The 25446-nt window shown below is 50.1% G+C and overlaps 2 protein-coding genes across 2 annotated transcripts in view; one reads left to right on the forward strand and one right to left on the reverse strand.

Moving 5' to 3' along the window:
• Positions 1–25446, forward strand: part of LOC122369743 — a 27571-nt gene continuing 2125 nt past the window's right edge. Inside the window, exons 1-6 of the mRNA XM_043344706.1 lie at positions 1–196; positions 8112–8255; positions 10439–10518; positions 18602–18731; positions 24411–24518; positions 25197–25373. Of these exons, the coding sequence (XP_043200641.1) occupies positions 115–196; positions 8112–8255; positions 10439–10518; positions 18602–18731; positions 24411–24518; positions 25197–25373 (721 nt within the window). The 5' untranslated portion in view covers positions 1–114. The remainder of the gene's footprint in view (positions 197–8111; positions 8256–10438; positions 10519–18601; positions 18732–24410; positions 24519–25196; positions 25374–25446) is intronic.
• LOC122369741 (carboxypeptidase N subunit 2-like) lies at positions 15326–17359 on the reverse strand. The gene has a single exon (XM_043344703.1). It carries the CDS (start codon positions 17184–17186, stop codon positions 15702–15704), a length of 1485 nt encoding a protein of 494 aa, XP_043200638.1. The 5' UTR covers positions 17187–17359; the 3' UTR covers positions 15326–15701.

The following is a 25446-nucleotide window of genomic DNA, read 5'->3' on the forward strand; positions in this document are numbered from 1 at the left end:
TCGGCTGTGACGCTGAGGCGGGACGGTGCGGGCGGCGCGGGGCGGTGACAGGTGCAGTGGTGCCGCCGGCGTGCTCCGCGGTCGTCACGGGGCCGGTCTCGCCTGCACGTGGAGATGGAGGCGCGGTTACTGGTGCTGGCCGCCGCGGGACTGGCGGCCGGAGTGCCGGGTGCCGCCTCCTTCGTATACAGCAAAGGTGAGACAGTGCGGCCTCCACGGCAGCCCTCCATACATTGGTCATACATCGGTTCGCCCCTATCCGCCCCTGCATGACCTCACCGAGAGTATCCTCGTTGGCCCACTCTGCCCGTGCCCCAGAATGACACACCGTATTGATTTACTGATCCCGTGACAGTGACGCACATCGATGCCAAGCTGCGTGGGGCCGCGCTCTTTGGCAGTACCTGTCGTCTCCTTCCACTACGCGTGGTACGGACCGATGCACGGGCCGACGCTCGGAAACGATGGTTTGTTTTCGGTGCTGCCACCCCTGCCCCTCCCCCGCCCTCTCTCTCGCTCTGTCGCCGGCGCGGGCCGTCTCGCTCTGTTTATCTGAGACCGACCAGGCGGGCCTCGCCGACCGTGTATCCACTCGCTCTCCCGCTCTCTCCCGGTCTCCCCCACTCTGCCCCAGTCGTCACTGGCCTTAGTCCTCTGGAGCAGCCGTCCGGGGATAAGAACTAGGAATGTCGTTGTTTTGACTTTCGACCATGGCCACTGATAAAGTCGAACTAAGTAATGTTTTTCTCATTGTTATCGTCTAGTTCCGTCACCGTGATGTTCTGAGTAATCGGTCGAGTGCATTCGATTCGGGTCGAAAGGCCTTTCTCCATGCCTAAGCTCACATTTCTATGCGAGCATACATATATTTTCGATATTTTCCATCGATTGACCCCGGATTCGTGCGTTCAGTGTTCAATCTCCGTCACCGTCACGGTTATGCACAGAGTTGTATTTATGGTAGTTATTTCGGTCAAACTAATCTTTCGGGTAAATACCGCTGCCCAAGTGGTGATTAGCCTGTCACTCCCTTCACTTTGACGGCATTTTGACAGATGAATGCGAAACACGCTAATTGCTGAACAGATTTATGACGCCGCCCTTGACGTTTCGTAGAAGTAACTCGTAAGATATGCCTATACCTGCAACCTAAGTTTCACAAACCGCTTTGTGGCAGTGGTTCGATCATAGAATATTAATGTTTAGGTCCCAAGTAAAAATCCGCTATTTACGTCTCATGCATCTCATCCCCTTATCAATCGCTTTTTATGTGTTTTAAAACAATCGTTCAGTCTGGGTGGCTAAGGTGAGGATTTTTTTTTAATTGAGGTCACTTTGACCTGGTGACTCGACCTTGGGTTACCTGAGAGTGAAATTTCATATCACAAGGACAAGATGCATGACAAGGTGCACTAAAATTAACGAGACATTTACAGAACAACTGCAGTGGGGCATAAAGCGCCTCTCCTCCACCTATTTGCCACAAGATTTGCCAGACGACGGATGAAAGTGGGTGAAGGGTTTGGACAGCTTGGGCCGCTTCTGCTGTAAAATCAAGTCTGAGCACTGAACAGGCACTGCCCGTGCGTTCCTCGATGACTCGAGGCTATCAAATTATACGGTGACTGAAAACGGAGCGCCCCTGATGGCTCAACCTCAAACGCCGTCCCGTTTACTAGGTCAGCAGCTACGGTTTCTCGAACATTGAGCTGAAGCCACTGGGCTCCTTTCTGCTAAGTTGCCCCTCATGCAGGCCCTTGCACCAACTTTTACACATAAGCTAAGCTGCTGAAGCGCTGAGGCCATTAATATATATTACTGACCGGGCCGACGAAATTATTTGGAAACGAGGTTTGCAAAATTGACGTAGGCCCGAGTGCGAAGCACGAGGGCCGGAGTCAAATTTTGCAAACCGAGTTTCCAAATAATTTCGTACGGCTGAGGTCAGTAAGATTTTTCCTACATGCCGCATACCTGCTAAGTAGTTTCGACAGGTTTTGGTGACACTTTTATACAATTGTTTTGTCCATAATTTCCGAACAGTGATTGCGCTACTGCCGTGGATAAAGCTTTAAAGGAAATTTATAAAAGAAAATGCATCAAAATACCTCACTAGTCACTTCAAAAAGAATCGCGTCTGAAAATATCAACTCAGAATGGCACAACAATTGGATATCCAAAGAACATCATACATGAATAATTTGCCATGACATAAGAACAAGAAGAAGGTAGAAGGTATAATATTCCTAGTGATTAAACGTGAATTTTCCAGTGCTCTTGCAAGAATATTTTCTTTATTTATGTAATCGTACTTTGTTGATGACCTATGGCTAAACTTTCGTGAAATACATTTATATTTTCCATATTTTACATGTTTGTTTTGAGGAAAGGACTAAAACTGTCAAGCCCAAGGTATCAGTGGACATGTCAAACGAAGATAAGAAACAAGCGATAACGGATTTCGATTAATAGAAGCTTGCCATAATTTCGGCTTTGTAACCAATACAAAATATTTCAAACCCCTTGATAAGCAGAACAGATATTTTTTGCCAAAAAATGTTGGTTTTCTAATTTTACGCGGCAAATATCATGCAATAATGATGTCAATTATACATTCCCTATCAATTATACCTCTGGGCTAATGCGATAAACTGTAGTTTAGAGGTCATTGCCCTGGGCAGTAAACCCGGGCAGTAAACTTTTGTTTCCTGCCCGGCCTATCAAATAACATGACATTTTGACACCGACAGTTTCTTGGTCATAGTTTTACTGCCCGGCTCGTGCTGTGCTTAAGACATACCCCGGCATGTAGGAAAGTGCAGCTGTGACTCTAAAACCCTCGTCATTTTGAACGTCATTGTTCAGAAAGCTTGTGCTTACGGATAACTCAAGAAAAATTTTAAATAAGCAAGTGGGGTTTGTCGGTCGTCTGAGTTCTGAGCCAACTGGGGCAGTCCCGTTCCAGGAAGCTATCGCACCGGGCGTCCGGTCGCCGGTCGAGCTATCGCACGGCTTTGCTCAGGATGTCGCCGGTGGGGTTATCGCACGGCTTTGCTCAGGGGTGGCCGTTACAAGTATAACTCCTTATCCACAGTTTGCAGACGGTGCCATGTGTCTGTCTGTGGCTTAGTTTCTTTAGGGCGCGCTTTGAGTCTCGTTCAGTGAATTTTCCGTAGCGACCAGCGTCAGTTTTCATTTGAGGCGCTCCATGGCGCAGGGCTAGCATTATGAGCCGAGATATTAGCTAATCGATCTGACGTCGTTTGATACGGGCTAGTTATGAGCAAGTAACGGGTGAGTGACCTTTGATAGCTTGGCCTTGGGACGGTGACCGCCGGTTATCGCTCTGACTTTGTTTTGCTAAATTATTAAAGAGCTTCCAAAGTTCCAAGGCTGTTGCGAATCTATATGGCACAAACGTGATGCGCATTAGCAAGGAGAATCATTGCACGTTCCTACCACTGTCGTGTGTGGTGTTCAATTGTCCGTTTGAGGGCATTGTCTTCGACTGGTTGCTGTGTCTTCAATTTCATTTATCATATCTTTATATAGCCCGCGCACCTAATAATAGAATTCACCCAAACACTTTCCAGCTAACGAAAGGAAGCTAAAAGTATCTCGCCGCCACTAATTTTTTACGATTTTCGGCGACTGTGAGCGATCGAACAAACAGCTTTTCCTTACCTCTCGACAGACCGGAGACCAGAATAGCACTGTCGCTACCACTGAAATATTTCAAACTTTTTACTTTACCCAGCTACCTGTAAAAGGACAGAGTGAGTCCTATTATGTTCCTTGACACCGCCAAACTTTCTGCATGGCAACGTTAGCGGTATCCCGTCCGGGCCGGAGGAGGAGGAGGCCTTCAACACAAGCGGTGAAACCCGTGGATGCTGCCGTAGCGACAGGGGGGACGGAGGAGACAGTAGTGGTGACGACAGAGGGTCATCAGAATTCCGCACACCCGTGTCGTGCTGTGATCGAACGTCTCTGCAGGCGCGCTCGGCTGGAGAAAACGGTAAAATGGTGTCCGGAAAGCCGGGAAATACCGAACACTGGGCCTGCAGTAGTCTCAGATTGATTTCAGTATAGCGGGTAGGTATTCTCCCAGCACTGGCGAGGCAGTGCATCGCACATGTTTTGCTTCATTGCTTTGACTAGCAGACGGAAGTACGCATGAGCATACATACAGGTTATTCTTTGGATAAGACAATATGTTATTGTTTCGGAGCGAAGTGATACAACAAACAAATCATATCTAAGGAGTATACTTTATGCTTTCGTCAATAATAGGTATGTCGACGCAGCACGAGTCGAAAAGGTTTAGGATTTGGGCTTTAGTTTACAGTTTGTTTAGATTTTTCCGTCAGAAATTGGCACTGTTGCCAGAGATCCATTTATCCTGTCCGGTGCAACTTGGCCGCTCGGCGCACAACTGTTACCACGTCCAATCGCGCGGAGAAGAAACAAAGACCCGTTCCGCCGCGAGCCAAAGTCATCGCTTCTGCCGAGCCTCGCTGGTAATCAATGCGGACCGAGTCGCAGGTCTGGCCGACAGCACGGCGCGCATAACTGACAGCGGCTGCCGGTCTGCCGTTGAGTCATCGTGACACGAAGGGACGGTCCGGAGCGGGCGACTCGGAACGACCGGTCGGCGGGCAGACAGGGATATTGATTATGCCGTGTTTCAGCGGCAGTATTACGACGATGACGTGAGCGAGTTCCCGATAGCAGCACAGCACTGCAAGCTTCAACTGTTGTGGACACTAGAGAGACGCGGTCCGGATTGAGTCTGAGACTCTGAAGACGCAGAGCGGGATGGTTTTCTTAGACGGCATCCTGCGTTGCGTCTTCCTCAAACGTGCTTTGTATGTTAATTAGTGCTACTAACATAGCTCCACCGCAATTCGGGTAAATGGCGGCCGAAATGGCCGCCCGTGTGGCTAATATCTGGAACTGTTTGCTCGACGGAGACTGACGAGGAGCAGGCCACGCCAGCCACGGAGCTGAGAAACAGGTTAACTGGAAAACGCTGCTACGCCGTCTCGGTCTCGCGGTGACAAACAAAGAAGTGGATCAGCCCAGCTGCGCTCGATTTTTCGCCGGAAAAGGTCCCATGGGAGTTGAACTTTGTGTTTCGGATGTATGCGCCATAAATCGGACCTGTCAAGGAGAGGTCCAGAATTTCAATTATCGTGTCTATCAAGCACTCAGTGTGGCACCTCGAGGTTGGTTCAATGGGCATTTTGTGTGATTTATGGTCGCTAATAACACCTGGTGCCGCTATATATGGTGTTGGAAAGACACAGAAACCTCATCGCCCAACTGCGCATTGGACATACATTATAATGATGGTACCTGCCAGCTAATAGGAATACAAACATTGGGTCACAATAGGCAAACATTAATTAATGAAGTTCTAAAGGGCCCTGCTTCAGTGGTTGCTGAAATGGTGCAGTTTTTTTTTGTCAATAGGCTGCATTGAAAATAACCTACGTACAACACGATAAAAAAAAAATTGTCGGGTTTCCCAACCGTCTGTCTGTGTTGGTGCAATAAACCGTGTCACAGCCCTTTTTTATCGTCAATTGTGGACTGTGACGCATTACATGCCTGTGAGGTAGGCTGTGCCGCAGTACATCCCTGATCCTCTGTGATAGGCTGTACCGCAATCCATGCCTGTATGGTAGGCTGTACCGCAATGCATGCCTGTGTGGTAGGCTGTACCGCAATGCATGCCTGTGTGGTAGGCTGTACCGCAATGCATGCCTGTGTGGTAGGCTGTACCGCAATACATGCCTGTGTGGTAGGCTGTGCCGCAATACATGCCTGTATGGTAGGCTGTACCGCAGTATATGCCTTGTGGTAAGCTGTACAATGTACATACCACAATGCATGCCTGTGTGGTAGGCTGTGCCGCAATACATGCCTATGTGGTAGGTTTGTACCGCAATACATGCCTATATGAGGTAGGCTGTGAAGACTGCGCTTATAATCGCATGTCAATGTGTATTATGTATGTCTTTGTGCGACTTTTCAGTCATCCAGGAAAACTTTAAACTCACCCAGCCCAGGCAAGTGTTGACATTTGCCATCATTTTTCTATAACTCCACTTAACTGCGGTCTGCGGCTGCTCCGCGTGCGTCCGCCCTACTCTGTCGTTAGCACGGCGGCCTGTCGACAGCGCTGCGGCAAGGGTGGTCGTTCGCCAAACTCCGACCGCTCCTGACACATCGCGAGGAAATGAATGTCAATACCGCTGTGACACCGCGAGGAAATGAATGTCAATACCGCTGTGACCAGCGTACCGAGTTGGGTGACCCTTGACCTCTCGGTGGCCCATTTTCCGTCGTGTGACACTGCCGGACGGGGCGATGCCGACGCGCCACGGCGCCAGAGACGGATGGAGATGGCCTCAGACGGGATGGGATCACCCGCGCGGGACACGTCAGAAGGACGGGGAACCGGTGTCGGTGTCGGAAGCGGCACGCAGGTGACGTCATCGGTGGAAGAGGTCACAGATGTGATGTCGGTGGAGGAATCAATTTGAGCCAGAGCGAGTTGTTTCGAAAGGTGAAACTTGTGATGATTATAAAAGTACGATGAATATAGTGATTATGATCACCATGTGTTATAACTGTAAGTTCGCCAACACACCAGCGTAAAGTTAGTTGCAGTATTCGAGTGTGACCCTAACTGCATCAACCTACACAAACAGCATGTGTGAGGCTGAAAGTAGATTTAATGCATATTTCACGCCGGGATTAAAGGTGTCTTCAGAAGGGCATTGTGATGCGCATGGTACGCGTTTCACTCACGTGTTTCGGAATTGAAGCCTTGCGGAACGACCGAAGAACACCCACCCTGCCTTCATCACGGCTGACAGCTCCATCAGGCCAAATCACTGGAACAGGATTAGCTCTTAGGAGATCGCGTTTTATGATTCACCATCCATTTCGCACTGAGGCGTACTATTCCATTTGTTGTTTCGCCTGAGAAAATAAATGACGTCCTTTGAAGCTGAACGTAACGTAGGCGGCTACTTTATTCCAAAATAACTAACTCAGACAAAATGCTTTGGTACTCGCAGATCTCGTTTCAAAGTTAAGTGAATTCACAACTGACATGCATTGACGGATTAGGTATACGGATATTTTTTATTCGACGTCAAGCAAATGTTCTTATATGAAGTCCGCAAGTAGTTCGCAAGTAGTTCGCTTGGTTGGGAGCAAACATGATTATTGCATATAGGTACACATGTGTGGCGGAACCTTTATTATAGTACAATCTGCGCATCGTTAGATTTTTGTGTTGTTTGAGTGGTTGTGCAGTTGGGAGGATGAGTGTGAGGAGAGTGGCTGCACCACCGCTATTTTTGTTCGGATGCTTGTTGAATTTGTTTCGTTCGAGTCTTGCAGAACCAAGCTAATTTGGTAGGTACCAAAGCTATTTTTAGTAGCAAAGCTAATTTACCGTGGGTTCATCGAGAGACTGGTTGTATAGTTGCCCACTAAGCACAGTGCAAAATGTACCTATAGATGTTATATAAGTTTTTTACCAGTAATATTTATTTTTTATTTGATCGATTTGATATGCATTTATTTATTTTTATGTTATGTTATTTTATTGATTCAACTCACTGGTCGAACAGCCCGGTCAATGTCTATAATGACATTCCTCCGTCTGTCTCGGACTATGCTTTATTCTTCCGGCGCACCAGAACAGTTCCAATCTGACACGTCGTCGCTCTGATCGGGATATATCCGACTCTTTGTACTGCAAGGGGGCACGGGACTATTGTCAACAACCGAAGCTTTATTTATTGGCAGTATCCGTGTCTCATCCGGTCGTGTCAGGATTATACCGCCTCAGCCAGTTCCGTCCTATCCAGAACAGCATATCTACCTCATTGGCCACCTCTTCCTAACGAGGTAGCAAAGACTCGTCCTACCCATAAGCCACTTTGTACTGCGGGCTATCATTTTAAGCCTCGCACGGCGCACCTGCAAAATAAATAACGCAATATACCACTGCATCCCCCAGCTCTTCACAAGGTCAGCTCATGACTGTGCCGTTTCCTGCGCTCACGCCCGTCTCTCTCCCCCGGCAGTGTACCTGGACGACCCGAGTGTGTGTAACGGCACCATTCACCTGCACGACGGGCTGCCGGCGGTGTTGGTGAGACTCTCACCGGGACAGCTCACCCGGCCGCTCACCTGCTCCGTGCAGATCGAGATCGCCAACAGCCCCATCGGTGAGAAAAAACAACAGCGTGACCGTGGCCCAATGTTTCGAAACAGTCACCATTTTATACAACTCAAGTCATTGTCTAACATCTCATTATCATCACTCATTTGTTTAGATTCGTTTAATGTAGTTATCCTCTTCGGTGTGTCATCATTGCTAGGGTTTGATTGCGTTCTGTTCAGTTGTTATGCAAAATGGCATGAACTAATGCTCAGAATTGCTCATATGTTTTATGTTGGAATAAGAAAATATTAATGAAGCAAAAATGCAAAGCTGCGATGTTAGGTTTATAGAATCTCGAAAATATTTGAAAATGTCCTGCCAGACAAAACATTTAACCCGCGCGGGGCTGGGGTCTCCAGCCGAACGCGCGGGGCTGGGGGTGGGTAAATTTTACCCCCCCCCCTGTTATCTCCCGAACTAATGGTCCGATTTGGAAAATTCAAACGCCAAGCGAAAGATCTCATCACGAACAACTGAAAACATGTACTTAATTTAAAGTTTGAGCCTTGAGGTCAAGGTCAAGGTCAGGTCAAGGGTACAAATTGCAAGTTTCTACAGTATCGGCCTTGGATAATGATGTAAATAATAAACCAATTAATACAAATCAAATATATTCAAAATACACAAAGTTTTCGGCTTAAACAGCCTTGATCACTGTGAGTTGTGGCAATGTATAATCGGTACCGATTATACATTGCCACAACTCACAGTGATCAAGGCTGTTTAACCCTATTAGTGGCAGGCTCCTGGCTACCCCATATTAGTGGCAGGGGGGGGGGGGCTGTTTACGACCCCCCCTTGATATCTCGAGATCTAACCGGCCGATTTTCAAAATTTAAACGGCATTCGATTTGGCTTAACGAGATCTACATTTCTAAAAAAAATGAATTAAAAAATGTCAATAGGGGGGTAGAGGGGGGTAAAAACGGGCAAATTGCAGATACATTTTAGACTGTTTATCACGGCCAGGTTTCTGAACCAATCTTAACGCAACTTTTGCCGATCGATAGAGAATGAACCAGGAATTCACATGGATCCTAAAAATATGCATTTTCAAAAATCATAGGCGGATACAGATCATTGAGATTGGGGGTACACAAAATGTATAGTAAATAAGGTTTTTGTTGGTACTGTTTCTAAAAAGGGTGGCAATGGTCTTGTTATGTTACAAATTTCTTATGAGAGAACGACTAAAATTGTATTGGTCATGCATAGGCGGTGTCAGGGCACCTATGTTGGGAGGTAAAAAATAACCCCCCTTTTTGGACGCCTGGATCCGCCTATTATAGCAAAAACGTGTCAAAAGAGGATGCACAATAACTTTGTATACGTTATCACATGATACCTTTCATTCACTGTTCGTAAAACTGGTGCAGCATCGTGATCTTCGCCCAAATGACTCGCTTCACGAATAGGACCCCCAATTCCCAGTGCTCTGGAGCCGCCCCTGGTAAAGTTATGAACTTGAAATTTTCAGGGAATGTGCCCAATTTAGTTTTAGGAAAAGTCAGAAAATTTCAGCATCGTAACTTCAGCGGTTCCGGAGATATTCCCGAAAAACCTGAGGGGTGGATAAAAACAACCCCCCCCCCTGCCACTAATAGGGTTAAGCCGAAAGCTTTGTGTATTTTGAATATATTTGATTTGTATTAATTGGTTTATTATTTACATCATTATCCAATCTGTCATGGATACTCAACAAGTATCGGCCTTGCACCGTAGTTGCCGAAGAATGGAGTCATGGACTGAGACTGTAAATATTTTTCCAAAAAAGTCAGTTTTTTGAAAAAAATTGGCCCAAATCCAAAATTTTCAAAAAACCGAGATAGCCATTTGATAGACAAAGTAGAATTACGTATCACCTTTTTTGTTACATCTTGATTCCTTTAAAAATGAAGATGTTAGCGGCGTTTGAAATTTTGCCGTTTCTGAGGCGAAAATGGCGAACATGACGTCACTAAAACGTCAATTTCTCAAAAGTTTTCCGACGGATTTTGCTCAAATTTTCAGGGAACGTGTCAAATTGATGTAAGAAAAGGTACTGAAAGTTTGGCGGCGATGCGCGCCGCCGTTTTTGAGTTATTGCAAAAATTACTGAGGGTGGGTAAAATTTACCCCCCAGCCCCGCGCAGGTTAAGGTAAGAGTACATCGTCGTGACTGTGTCTGACACTGGACCGTTGCGACAGCCGGGGGTCTCTCCGCCGTGGTGCAGGAGCTCAGCGTGGGCAAGTTTGACGACCCGAACAACTGCACCAGCTTTCTGAAGGTCAGTGGCACCGGGACGGGCCCGGTGAGTGGGTCGGTCAGGGGCGAGTGGTGGTCGGTCGGACCGGCGACAGGCGTCAATCGGTCGCCAGCTATCGGTCAGCAGTGGTAAAGGGCGCCGCAGTTCGGACGGCCAACAGAAGCCAGCGGGCCACCAGGAACGGTTTCACGGAGTCCTCTCTCCATTAACGTCCTCGATCCCGTGGCACCAGGCCACGAACGACACCGACACCTGACCTTTAGCCATATCGTAATTATAAAACTGGAGCCAATTCGGCCGACGGTGCGGTTTTTATTTATAGAAGCCCGATAGCTGTTCGATGTTCCATGTATAATTGCTCCACATAGCCTACGAGTCCCGTTCTGCAGAGATTCATTCGGTGCTATATATAACCGTACTTACATAACCGCAAAATACAGACGAGATTGGCTTATTTGCCGTCGCCTGTTACTACCATTGGGATTCTTTCGCGGAAAAAAAAAAATAATAGTAATGCGAGGTCTCCGATCGGCAGATATTGGACGGTGCGTGCGTACGCGGAATGCCACTGAGCCCCTATATCAGTGATATTTGTGTACCATGAGCGGATACATCCTGGCATTGGTGACGCCGGTCTGTCAGATGATCTGCGTACATGTACGCATAGGCACATCTGCATAATCGCACATGTCATACCTACATACCTACGTTACATTACAGCCACACGTCATTCGTTGGTAATCTGCACCTTCGTGGTTATTCCCTTCAGGTCACAGAGATTAGCTGCTGTGCCGGCAGTGGCCGGGTTGGAGTAAAACCGTGTCGTGACACTGGGAACTCGGGGATTAGTGTCACAATGAAATTAAACTCTGAGCGGAGCGAGGTTCTGCGAATGTCAAGGGCAGAAAGGAGCATTAGCATTACTTCCATGCTGTGTCAGCGGGTAAATTATTTCACCAAACAACTAGCGATTACTCTAGCCAGGTCATCGGAGCCGTTGGTTTTAACTCTGGTCCATAAATCAGCATATGAGAATTAGCATTAATGTATACGGAATCACAATGCAAGTACAAGGTTGTGATATTGCTCGCAAACGAACTGCTCACTAAGGGCCTTGGATCTCCATTGAAACGGGTTCTGTTATGTTCATTGTTCACTGTCCAGTATTCATTCCACCCTGGGGAATGAACTTGTGTGTATCTTTTTTTTTTCTTTTCTTGTGTAGGTTTTCTTGTGTAGGTATATTGGCGTGTATGCTTGTGATTCAGATTTGATCCTCTGTCTGTTGGTACGTGTGCCGGAGTTACGGAGTCAGCTTTGTGATTCTGAATCATCGAGAAGTCTAAGGCTGGGGGGATCAGCCTTAGTCAAGTTCCCACATCGAGGTCACCATTCCGTTCCATACGATTTCACGCCCCCCCCCCCCCCGTTTCCTCCGAACCCCGAGCTGAGCCCTCCTATATGGCACGCTCCGGCCCGTCCCGCAGCTCGGGCAATCGAGCTGTCGCCGAGCTGCGCGCCGCTCGTTCAGACGAGCTTCCGAGCGTTCCGGGAACGGTGCGACTGTAATCGTGTCGCCATCGTGTCGACAGCCGGCGGCCGGAACGACTCCGCCGCGGCGCCCGCAGCCGGTGTCACGTCCGACCGCGCGCGGGTCGGGGTGTAGAGGTCAAATTTCAGCAGTGAATGTCGGCTGACAGCCGTACGGAGTCGTTCATTAGACGCGGTAGCCGGCTGGCGCGAAGCGGTGACGGCTGGAGTCATTATGCTAACGCCTTTCGTTATTGAATGTATGCGGTCGGTAGGCAGGTCATGGTCGCTTGTTTCGAGGCAGGCTGATGGAATTAGAGCGCTGCAGAGACACCCAAATGAGTCGTTCCGACGATATTAGCGTGGAGTTTGAATAGGCTGTTTCAAAACATTGCATGTTTGAGAGGCACTCCACCTGATCCGTTTGTTATTAGAAGAGCTTATACCAGTTACAGCTGTATATCTGGCGATCTCGGACTGGTAAATAAACGGCCACGGCGGATCTAACGAAGCCTGCTGTGCCGTAGCTCACAGTTGTATTGCGGCACAGCATACCTCACACGAGACATGCGTATCACAAACCCAAGTCTAGAGCGGCGGATGAAAATCGCTGACGTTTAGTGGCCGTTTTCACCCAATATATTACCAACCAGTAAAACGCCTTTTGGGCGAAGAACGAGCGAGCGAGATAGTGAGCCCTGCACGTGCGGAAGGGCGAGAGGGTGCTTCCAACGGGCTTGCGCAAAGCACCCTTCTAACCGGTCGTTAGCGGTGTGCCAAATTTGAACGCAATCGGCCCAGTCATTCCTGAGATCTGGAAGCGGCATTCTGCACGTGCGCACGTGCAAACGGGGTCCAAAATGACTTTTGCACGGCACCCTACCAACTGGTCCCCAACCGTGTACCAAATTTGAGCGCAATCGGCCCAGCCGTTCTCGAGATCTGGAAACGCCCCCTGCACGTGCGCACGTGCAGTAGCACCCTAACCGCAACACATGGGAATGCATTGCCTGGTGGGTGCCTACCTGTATGCCAAGTTTCAGCGAAATCGCCCCAGTAATTACCGAGTTATTAAAATGGGAACAAATTTGACACCTCTCATTGTTGTATTTTGCACGTGCACTGGGGGTGACCCACATGCATCGGGAGTATCCTATTTTTGGTAGAAGGGATGCTGCTACCCTACAAAAATTACCGCAAGTCAATCGCCCAAGCGGCTGCTGAGATATGAGCCTCTCAAAATCACTACTTTTGCAAAACAGCTTGAACACCCTTGACTTTTCACGTGGCACGTGCCACGACGGTCACTGAGGTGTATCAAAAGTAGTCAATTACGGGGTAGAAGGGATGGGGCTACCCAGCAAAAAAGACCGCAGGCCAATCGGTCCAGCGGTTGCTGAGATATAAGCCTCTCAAAAGCGTTACAGGCCGGGCCGGGCCGGGCCGGGCCGGGCCGGGCCGGGCCGCTCATACTGAGATTTTTCCGTTATATTGAAAAGACTCGCTTCGCTCGCTGAGCTCGCTCGCTCGTAATAAGTCAGCTTCACCCTCAGCACCGTGCATATGCGGGCAGCGCCCTCGCTGGCATCAATTACAACTAATAAAGATTAATCGCGACACAGGCTGTAAACTTGGCGGGATTGTTGTTAACTGCCGCAGATTGTGAGCCCTGATTTGAACGAGATGAACGTGCTAGGACACTTGAGTTATGGACTCAGTATAGTTACAGAGACGAAGAACTTAGCGTTCCAATGGCCGGTAATAGGTCCGAGGTCGATTGCTGCGCAGTGCCTTTTTCGTTCCACGTTATGTTTTATTACGGGGCGCCAGTGGGATAATATATCAAGCAGCTTTGAGTTCAGTGAGAACAGCTATTTTTCATGAGAAATATGAAAAACCTTCTATGATCCAGCTATATTTCCCTAGATTGAAATACTGTCACATTCTGCTGATATTTCACCAGAGTAATCGCGAACTACAGTGACGCCCATAGACAGATTGTGGCTCGTTTTCTCTCTTCATCAGTTACGTCCATTGGAATAAAAGATCGGCGGAGTGCAACGCCAAGAGAAGCGTATTATTATACATCGTGTGCAATTTTTTGCTTTTGTCGTCTTTTGTGTCTTTCTGTGAGAGTCCAGCTACACGCTACGAGCTGTTGGTGTTTACTGTTCAGTGTTTACTGCTGTAGGTCACTTCTTCGGTCAAAACAAAACAACTCAGTCGACCGGGGGACTTTCTTTGTCTGGAGACTTCCTGACCGTCCGCCGTGACCTGGCAACTCGCGAGTCGCGGTAGGAAATTGTGTTGGGCAATGTCAGGCGACTGAAACCGCATTTATCTAGTCTAACATCGGAAAAATGTGTCAGACTATGGGGCACTGTATTTCATCTCGCCATATGGAGCGGATCGATGACATGATTGGGAGGTTTGACCCACTTGCTAGCGTGTTTGACGAACCGCGTTGGTAAGCCGACCCGACCCGATGGCCCTCCCTGCTGCGACAAAGACCAGCGAGCCGCCTACAATCCCGGTCAGGGGTCGGACCACCGTCCTCACCGCCCGCGGCGCTGTTTTTCCGCGACCGCCGCCACTCGGGCGCTGCCAAGGACGCTGCGCCGCCCGCCGGTGACGTCACCGACTGGGGCAAACAGCGGCGCGCGCGGCCCGATCGAACCCCGGCGCTGACCGGCGCTCAGCTGACGGACCGACGTGTGACGTCACTGGCGCGTGTGTCACTCCGGTGTCACGAGAGACACTCCGGAGGTCGGGGTCTGTCATATCGGATCGGATTGCGGAGAGTCCGGCAGAGCAGACCAGTTCCGGCAGTTGGCGAACTGATGCGCACCTTTTGGATTAATTAAAATCGAAAGAAGACTGTCCAATCAGGATCGTTAATTGTTCTGAGCTCTCCGCAATAAGATTCTTTTATCCTCACTGAGGATAAAAGAATCTTATTGCGGAGAGTATGGATGCAGGGACTACACGATTACTAAGATACACAAGACTTCGGAGAAAGAACCAAAGGAAAGCATTGACTTTATTGAAAAAATACTTTCCTATCCCTCACATTTCCTCCTAAAACATGCATTGTACAATGGGAGAACGTTACACATAGGTATGCGTTTGTTTGTCATTATACTCCGTCATTAGCGTGCGTGTTGGGATGCGGAAATCCACGCTCTGCGGAACAGTCTAGCTACAGGCGTTTACTACTGCTGCCATCTAGGAACAGATGAAGGAACATGCATCAGGCCGCAGTCATGATGGGCTGATGGCAAAGAAGTGAGATGAGAGGTGGCTTCATGTGTTTCCAGTGAAACATCGATTGACATTTGAAATGTTTATATTCAATAAACTTTCGCATTATTAAATATACCATTTGAACTCATGTTCAGGTGATACCTAATTCGATCAATTTTAATGTTAGGTATCAAGATAATACAAGTTGGGTCTACTTTTCATTTGTCATTCTTTCCGGTATTGAAGGCGATGTACTGTAGCCATGACAGCTGTGACTGCTGCTCTCCTCTACTCATTGCGATATTGATTTTCAAATGTGTTCGCGGCTGATAGGTATCCATTTAATTCACGCCTCTCGGCTCTCTTATAGACACAGATTCAACATTCCAATGACACAATCTCTAAATGACGAGTTCACCCCTCGGTGCTCCTTAGACGCGTCCCTTGATGCTGACCATAGAGCGCCACTGGCCGTCACAGACGTCGTTGAAGGTCATGTTGATCACGTAGCTGCCGCCGAGGTCGCCTGGCCCTCGGCACTTGGGCTGGCGGTCCCACAGCTTGTCGCGGTTCACCTTCAGCCAGTGGGTCAGGTAGAGGATGAAGCAGTCGCAGTGCCACGGATTCTTTCCGAGCTGAACCTGCCGCAGGCGAGGAAGGTTGTCCAGCAGGCCGGTCGCCAGGCTGTGGAACTCATTGCTGTTCAGCTGTAGTCTCTCCAGACTTCCCAGGTCCTTGAACACATTCGCAGGCAGCGTTTTGATGTCATTGTCGTTGAGGAGCAGCCACTTCAGCTGGTGCAGTCCGCGAAACGCACCGTTATCCACCCTTGTCATCGAGTTTCCGAAGAGGAACAGATGCTCGAGGCTGGTGAGCGCCGTGAACGTGCCGTTCTCCAGGTGCTTGATCTTGTTGTAGCCGAGGAACAGGTGTCTGAGGAAGAGCAGGCGCTCGAAGTGGCGGTCGCTGACCCTGCTGAGCCGGTTGGCAGAGAGGTCCAGGTAGGTCACGGAGGTGGTGTTCTGCAGCAGAGGCTCCGACAGGTTCTCCAGCGCGTTCTGATGCAGGTCCAGCGTCACCAGGCGCACGTTTTCGCCGAACGTCATATCGGCCAGCGCCGCGATGCGGTTCTCGCTGAGGTTGAGGATCTGCAGCACCTTGAGGCTGCTGAAGAGAGTCTCGGGTAAAGAGGACAGCCGGTTGCCGGATAGATCCAAGTGCTCCAGACTGCGCAGGTAGCGGAAAGTGTCCGGTCGGAGGGAGACGATGGCGTTGTTACGCAGCGTCAGGTAATTCAGAACGCTCAGAGCCGAGAACTCCTGCTCGTAAATTTCGGTGAGCCGGTTATCGGACAAGTCCAGCACAGTAAGTAAGCGATTGTTCACCAGCAGATCCTTTTCCAGCTCTGTGATACGATTCCCTCGCAGGTTCAAAACACTCAGGTTCTCAAGATCATAGAATAGCTTCGCAGGCAGCACCTCCAGCAGGTTCTCACTCACGTACAGCTCTTTGAGTCGAAACAAACCACGGAACGCGTTCTCGTGAATCGCATCGATGTGAGTGTGCGAGAGATGAAGCACCTCGACGCTGTCGGGGATCACCTGACGTCGAGGGACGCTGTTCAGACCTCTCAGCTGCTGGCAGCTCACCGTGCGACTGTGCCGGCCGCAGTGGCACACGCCCTTGCGGCACTTCTGCCAGGCGACGCTGCCCCCCTCGATCGGCCAGGCAGACTGCTCCAGGTTGCGGACGTGCTTCTTCAGCTGACCGAGCTCCAGTTCGAGACGGAGCAGCGCCTCCGTGAGACATTCGGTCGATTCGCACGATGCACTGGCGGGCGCAGCGCGGCCCAGGCCGGTGAGAAGAGCCGAGGTCACGCAGCAAGTCAGCAGATGCGATAACAGTCCACGAGACATTGCCTCGGTTGAATTCTGAAGATCGTTGGAACGAGAAGCCTCTAGCGGGAGGAGATTACGAGATATTTGAAGCACACTAGATCGACACACTCGCCGTTCTTGAAAAGAACGAAAAGAAGGCTAGACTGTCAGCCTGAGCTGCAAATTGACACTCAGCCACGGGCGAAGCGTCGAGTAGGATCACCGCGTCCAAACTAAGTCCCGGTCGAGTCCGGCCGGTCGGGTCAGCTAACAGGATTGGGAAGCCCGCGGCGCCACGAAGAAGGCTAAAATCGTACCGTGCAGAGACTGACCAGGAAAACATACATGTGCCCCCACCGGTGCTGCATACTGCAAACATATCGTGGACCTCTTTCTTTTGATCACACCTTTGATGCAATCATGACCGAAAACATGGGCGGTAACGCGGAAGACTTTTAGTCCCCACTCTGTCTTATTTATAATGTGAGGTTTGATGGCAATTTAACACGGCGTTTGTTTATTAAGTACTTACATTACACTGCCCATAAAATCACTTCAAAGGCATCTTCCATTATGTTTGTAATACCTCCATGCCATTGAGCAATTAACCTTTGTCATAGACATCGCCATGTTCAACAAGCTACAAAATTGATGGATTTTTGGCCAGAAGAGTTGCTTCAAAAGCACAAATACCATTATTTATGACAAAGTTCTAGTTAGCAGCCAGACGTGTCCGTCCTACCCACCTCCAGTCTCACACATCACCCCATGCTGCCCAGGCGTCCGGGTTTTGTGTGACACACGTGACCAACGTCTCCCGTCCGTCCGTCCGACCGTCTGTTGGTCCGCCGTAGCAACCGGCCGTCTTCCGCGCGCGGCGAGCGGGCGCTCGTCGTCCGGCGATCGATGACGGCCTGCGTCATACCTCCATTTGGAACTGATGCCGCCTCCGGGACTCGGCTGCCGACCATTAGCGTTCTGATTGAGCCGGCGTGCATATTAGTTACTGAGCTGAGCCGACGCTGGATGCCTCCGACTTGGGAGTTCCCGGCTGGGCGAGATGGAGCCCCTGGCCGTCCTTGGCAGTACAAAGAATGATGCTGGGGACTGACCTACTTCCGCGGAACTGGGCTTCGTTCTACATTTAACCCACTGTACTCTGAAATATGGTGCGGTAAAAACGTTAAGTCAGTGAAACTACCGGGTGGCATTGCTCACTCGTGTTGAACGGCGAAAAGTGCAACTTAAGCTGTTCATATTTCTTTAACCCAGCCAATTGCGCTTTATGTGTGATAATACGTTTGCCTCATAGATAATAAGAGCAGCATCTCACTCTCATTACTTCTTCAATATTCGCCCGGCTCACCTGCCACCATATACAGTGACGAATGACCTGACCTAGCGCCCCTTGTCCAGTGTCCACCCTGGTGACCTGACCTTTATCTGACCCTCAGGTGACCACGTTCGGCCGCTCACATCGGTATACGGAGCGTCTCTGTGGGGAATGGCGCTCCTCAGTTCATCACCTGGAGGTCAGGAAGAGCCTGTTCGGAGCCTGCGACCCGACCATGGATGACAAATACGGTAAGGACGACTAAGGCAATGTGGATACTGGATAAACCAACAAACCGCCCTTTAGGCTTATATTTTCGCATCCGTGCAATGATGGCACTAATTTCAAAAGTTGTATGTTTTCTAGACGTGTAATAAGCAGTAGGCTTTGGAGGGAGCATAGTTTCCGCACTTTTGCTGAAGTTGCCTTGCAAGTTGCGGTTGTTTTGCCTTTCCACAGGACAAGCTTGCTCTGCAGATGAACAAAAATAGGCAGCGAATTATCGGCGCCGCTCCAGCCTTCAATGTTTTTCTATTCGGCCGTGGTCACTCATTAGCATAACTCTGTATGTTTATCATGGCCTTTCTGAGCCCAGACTCGGCATCTACTAAATCATCGCCAGCGACCACACCATAATTCTTGGATTCTGGGGACTCTGAACCAGAATATGGCCGCGGGTCGATCCCAAACAGCCAGTGAAGCTGACATTCAATCACAGCGACACGCGTCATGTGCATCTCCTCTCCATTCGTTATTCCCAGCCCACTCCACCGGCCGCATGCCAGTCAAAAAAAAAATCACCCGTTTATCCAAAGAATCGGGATGGTCGCGAATTCGTCACACTCCGACTGACAAATTCGAGCCGGAACGAACCCCGTCACCTCACCCCAGCGGAGACAGATGACGGTGGCGACTGTGCAGTCTCGATCCGGCCGTCCCAGCCGGGGACTCCTGCCAAATCAGTCGGGCCATGTGTCGGCACCACGATTTATGCCCCCGAGTGACAGCCGGCGGGTCGTGCCCCTGGGACGGACGGCGGGGGCGGGGGGGGGGGCTGTCCGTGTTACGGTAGCAGGGATGTGGTGCTATGTTGGAGCGGGACTTGGTAGCCATTCAGAGAGACATGTGAGCGGTCACGTAGTTGTCACTTGTCGGGTATGTGGCACAGGCGTGACGGCTGCACAATCAAACGGCGACAGTAGCACGGGTCACACACCCACAGCTACACAGCCACAGTCGGACACATGCAACTGCATACCCTGACTCAACAAATAATGCCTACCCTGACTGCAAATTTTAACAGATAGACAACCACCAACTCGGTGAACTTCATGAGAAGGTGCCGACGGTTATACAACACTGGACAGAAAATCACAAAGCCAAAACAAAGAGTGACACTCCAACCGCGTTTTTTCTATCCCCTACAGTCCAACAGAGGCTGTCACATAATCTGCCACGGCCACAAAATCCGTCACTCACATTTTACACTCGAAACGGTCTCGACCTGTCACCGCCCCTGGCACTAGCCGCCGTGGAGTCCCCCCTGACTCCTCCCCCCCCCCCCCGGTGGACGGACTCGATACCCTTGAGCCTGGCGCCGACCGATCTGCCAAAATGCCCGCCGATACAGCCGGGATCAAACGGCGAGAGGCTACGGTTCCGGGACTTCGCTAAAGTCTGCATCATAGAGCTTCGTCAGATGTGGTGGGGATAATGAAGCCGGTTCTGAACGAATATGGTCTGTCGACTTGGCCAGCTATGCGACTGATGTCTTTGTTTTTCTTTGTATGAAAAAGAAGGTATAAGAAGTGATGTGGAGGTTTTTGCTCAGTCGATTGTAATATGAGCATATACGTGATACAGCCTCGCGGTATATTATGCAATATCTACATTCTCCGGACGGTTTATTGGTTAGCTTACGTAGTCGGTGGCTGCAAGCTGTCAGGAAGCCATGTCATTCGCATTTCCTGCTGAAGATAACAAACTCTCATCTACCATAATATAGAAGCTTAGAACTGGCCATAGCCGCACAATCTATCCTGAAACAACTTAGCCATATAAATCTCCTTTGTTCGATCGGATCTGGTAGGAATACAGACAATAAACGGAAATCCTATTCAGCCAAATTAAGGACCGGCGCATGGGTTCCAGTTGAGCTGTAAGGTTAGGATCCACTTCATTTGAAACGTCCTATATATGCTTCAAAATAGAACATGATAAAACTATGCAGCGCCCGATATTTAGAGCCCCTATGCACTGCAACGATAGGTCGGCACACAACACACCCGCATGGCTGCATTATTGCTCTGCCGGTGTTTTCAACAACCAGTGTGCGTCATGCAGCGGGGTTCCGTTCTACAGCAGACAAAAGGTTGCTCTTCATACCACCAGTCGTTGAGGTCGATAGGAAGTGGAGGGACCCGACTCTATACCTACCACCCATCCTCGATCCGGGACGGGTTGTCCTACCGTTCCACCGTCGCATTCCCCGTCACATTCACCGTCACATTCACCGTCACGCGCCGTTACCGTTCGGAATGATGGCGTGGGCCTCACGCGGAAACGGATAAATGAATCTGACACACTGCTTTGACAGGCAGTCCGTTCGGATACATTGAGTAGCGCTCTCCCCCCTCCCTGTCCCATGCCGTTGCCGGCGGCTGTGGATGAAATGACGTCATTTGGCCTGCGAAATCCCAAGGTCAGCTGTGCGCCGCTGTCGTTGGGCGTGCGGGGGTGAATGTGGCGCGTGCCGCGGGTCGCCGTAGGGGGGGGGGCACGGGACCGTGTCTCGCAGTGTCAACACCACACACTCCACGGGACACGCAGACGATTGTGTGGCCATTTGCGTCACTGTAGATCAGTTGGAGTGCGGTGTAGATAAAAAGGAGTCGTGACGTGAGGTAACGTCTAAATGTAACGCGATGTGACGTGATCTGATGTGACGCGACACGGACTGATGTGTCACGTCGTCACACTGCCGAAAGCGAGGGAACGTCACGCCACAACACACATGCGACGTCTATAGATTTTGCATTCTAGGCCAATGTTACACTACATTGGCTTGGTTTATAATGCCACCCTCGGGCCTCGAGTGTCACACAAATTTGATATATGTACGAGGCCGAACTAGTTCGTAGAAGAGAGGTCACTTGGTATCACCATTTTCCCAGCTGGAACCAACTGTTCCTCTGCAATTGATTTCAGCCTTCTGTGTTGCCGTCACAAGGCAAAGTGATGTATAGCGCTCGGGTGTCGCTGGCTCCACAGTCCACATTGTCTGAATGTATGACTACCTATTGAGTTCACGGACAGAGTTATTTGGGAGTTGACGTAAGCGCAATGGGTCAAAGAGAATGACGAAATCGCCAACTACCAACCCAATGTCAGGCTAGGTATGTTCGTGGCTGAACTTCTTGCGCTTGAACTTCTAGTTCAGGTGTAACGAGTCTTTATAATGCATGTCGACGACTTTCGTCGAAGTAGATGTCTCTTCAGCACGAACAATTATCGTAGTTGACAAGGCCGCCCGTTAAGATCCGCACATACCTCGTCGGCCAATGACGTCATCACTGTGAAGTTCCCGTGCGTCAGTGTACAAACATACGTCAGCGCACCGAGGCAACGGCATAAACACGGGTGTACGAGCGCCGTGACAGGCCACAAAGAGGTCACGGGCGGCACTCAGTGGTTATCACCCCTCCAGCTGGCGGAACGGGGCGACACTCCACCGAAAACACCGCACCGCGCACGCATCCAGCGGCGTCACCAAAGCGTGAAACTTACAACGACGATAAAGAAGAGCTTCAGAAAGGCTGTGCCATTTGGCAGGCCATTTAGGAGATTTACCCGGTGCCAAAATGTTTGGAAATTCACTGTGGCCGTCGGATTGGAGGCTGCGCGGCGTCGTTTGTGGGGTTCCATCGGCAGTTAGAGGGATCTGGAGGCCTAAGTAGAATGGGTATACTATTACTATTTTCTTTTATCTGTGCTGTTGTGATGCTAAAATAAGCCACCGGCATAGTAAGGCTCATATAGTTATTAAACATCGATGATTAGGATTTTTTAAAAGCAATTCATCCCCAATGAGCATGATGCGAATGGCATTATGGCTAATGGCTATATACGGCCTTGGCATCAGGTACACTCCACGAGCCCATCACAAGACCTTGCTCGCGCACATTTGACCCGTTTCAAATTTTAACGAAATTAAAATAATCGTACCGTATAGATAGGAATGGCAGGGCGTCACTTCTAAAACCGATCGTTAAAACATACCTGAAAGCCAAGAAAATCATTTGTTTATGGGTGTTTCGCGAGCTTGGCATGTGAATGTTATTTTAAGTTTGGTGAATCATGTAAAGTAGTTTCAGACAAAAGGCGTTAGACATGCAAAATGTTTGAAGAACTTACTGCTGTGTACCATCCGGTTACGTAAAGCGTTTACACAACTTGAATGCACCATCGCAGCCACACAGCCAGTTGAGTCGTATAGCATACGCCTATCAAAGAACATCAAAACTAAAAATGACCCCGGCATGCATATCCTCTCAACGCCATTTGACCTCTCCTGCTCATTAGTCGTTCTTCAAAAACAGATCCACAAAACACGACCCTGCTCGACGCTGGATCGCTGCTGGTCCGTTGCCAGAAAGTCGTGTGCACTAATAACGTGCAGCTCAGCGGCGTGAATTATTCCCCCTGTCCCTGTCGCCCGTGTGCTCTGTATGTCCGGTTGCCAGGAGCACGCCGCACGGAACAGGCCAAGCTGTCAGTGAGTGACCCCGCCTGATTGGCCGTAAACCATGCTGAACCGGACAAAGGAGGCTCCTTGCCAAGCTGTTCACCGCCGGAGTTTAAAAGCCGATCGCTGTTAATGGCGTCGGACGGTGTTGGAAGTCACGCGGTGCCCGGGGTTTCACTCTGAAGAGGAGCCTGCCCTGACTGCTGACTAGCGCAGCTGCGGCCAACACTCACTCTGAATGAGAGAGACGGCGGCGCCGCCAGCCTGTCTCTTCTGTGTTACCCTTACTCGCTCTCTCTTCAATCGTCTACAACTCTGGCAATTAGCACAACCGTGCCGGACCGTCGACAGGTCTTAGTAAAAGCCTTGCCATCAATTGCTATCAGCTCTCCGACCATTAGTTACTTCACCAGCCACGTGACCCCAAAAGCCGCCTTTCGGTCAGTGCCCTAGCGGACCATGGAAACCAATCCGAAAATCCCGCTCCGCGCGCGAGCGACCTCGCCGAGGCACCGACGCCGCCTCGAATCCATCTCCATTCGTCGCAGAGTAATCGCGTTAGCAGTCTGTACGTGACCCGTGCGTGGCCTGGCCGGCGGAGAGCGGCGGCGGTTAGCGACGGTACGGCGCAATGCAGACGGCCGGAGCGCGTCTGTGCGAGGGTCAGAGGTCAGGAACGAGCGGGAGATGGGGCGGCTGTCGGCCGTCGTCCGTTGGTGTGTCAGAGTGGTCAGAGGTAATGGCTTTCCGTCGCCTGTCGGTGGCCTGGGGTGATAAGTCGTACGGGGAAGCGACTGGACGTGTTGAGCTGGGGTCGGTGAACCACGGACGAGGGCACATTTATCCGCCGCAAATTTGGATATCATAATTTGCGGCGTTTTGTAGATTCGTTCCCATGGCATGCGGTACAGTATACCTTCAGGCGCAAACTGTAGTGACATCTTGCGGCAGCGGTATACAACATAGGTTTGGACATGTGCGGTACAGCATAACTTCAGGCGCACACAGTAGTGACATCTAGCGGCAGCTATGTAACCTCATACACGTGAACTTCGGTACAGCATAACTTTAAGCACCCAGTCACACAGAACACACTCACAGTGCAGTGGTGGGCATGAATACATGTAGACGCCAATAGGAATGGTAACTAATTGTGGCCTGACCCGATCTGTCCTTCGTCCCACAGGGTATGAGTGCACGGTGCGAGAGATCAACCTGCAGGCGCACGTGCCTCGGGACGCCGTCAGTCTACAGCCATCCTTCGAGGTGGTGGTCACTGCCTATTATAACCGAGGTAAGCATTTAAACCACTCAACATGATGTTACTTTTGGCAGCACGCCTGGCTATCCAGACTTGACACTTGAGCACGATGCGTACAAATTCAACACTTGCCGTTTTAAATAAAGAAAACGCCACAGCCTAGCCGGCAAGCGAGGTGTCAATGCCAGTGGCTGCATCAGCACGCATTTCTGTGGCCCAGTCGTGTTATTGAAGGCCAGCGGCGGACCGCAGCGCGTTGGCAACAGCTTCCGAACGACGGCCGCGAGCTGCCAAGAGCAGCAGGCTGGATGTTTGGAACGTACGCCCGAGTTGCTGCGGTTTGGCTGCCGATTTGAGTCGGCCACGCCTATGCGTCGCGCTCGAGTTGGTCTGAAATCACAGCAGCAAAACGAGACGCGGCCAAAGTATTTAACGCAGATGAATGTATCAGCTGTGCACACAAACTGTCAGCCCTTTGAGCTGTCAGTTGCTTGATAGCCATCAAAGCATCTCGATTGTTACTTACACACATCAAACGAATTGATGCATCATACAGAATTTGATATGGATGCCATGAAGTGCGACCAGCTTCCTCATTATGGAAAAGAGCAGGCTGTGGTTTTCAGGAGTTTGTTTTGTAACTGGAGGGAACAATATCAGCCCAATCTCAGAGTATCACCCCTAACGTTCACTGCCCTCCTGTGCCGACAGAGCTGTTCATGGGCTGCGGTGCGGGCCGGTTTCTATGTCTGAACCGCGACTCGTCTGACCAGACCGAACGCTGCATCAGCCAGCGACTGGTCTGCGACGGCTACCCCAACTGCGGCTTCACGGCCAACCAGGACGAGTACAGTTCCACCTGTAACCAGCACACCGGCACGCTCACAGGTGAGATATGGGTGGTGTGGTGAGCTCGCAGGAAAGATATATGTGGTGGAGTGAGCGCGCAAAGTTGTGATTC

Source organism: Amphibalanus amphitrite, unplaced genomic scaffold (assembly GCF_019059575.1).
Source record: "Amphibalanus amphitrite isolate SeventyFive unplaced genomic scaffold, NRLGWU_Aamphi_draft 001067F_arrow, whole genome shotgun sequence".
NCBI classification, from domain to species: Eukaryota; Metazoa; Arthropoda; class Thecostraca; order Balanomorpha; family Balanidae; genus Amphibalanus; species Amphibalanus amphitrite.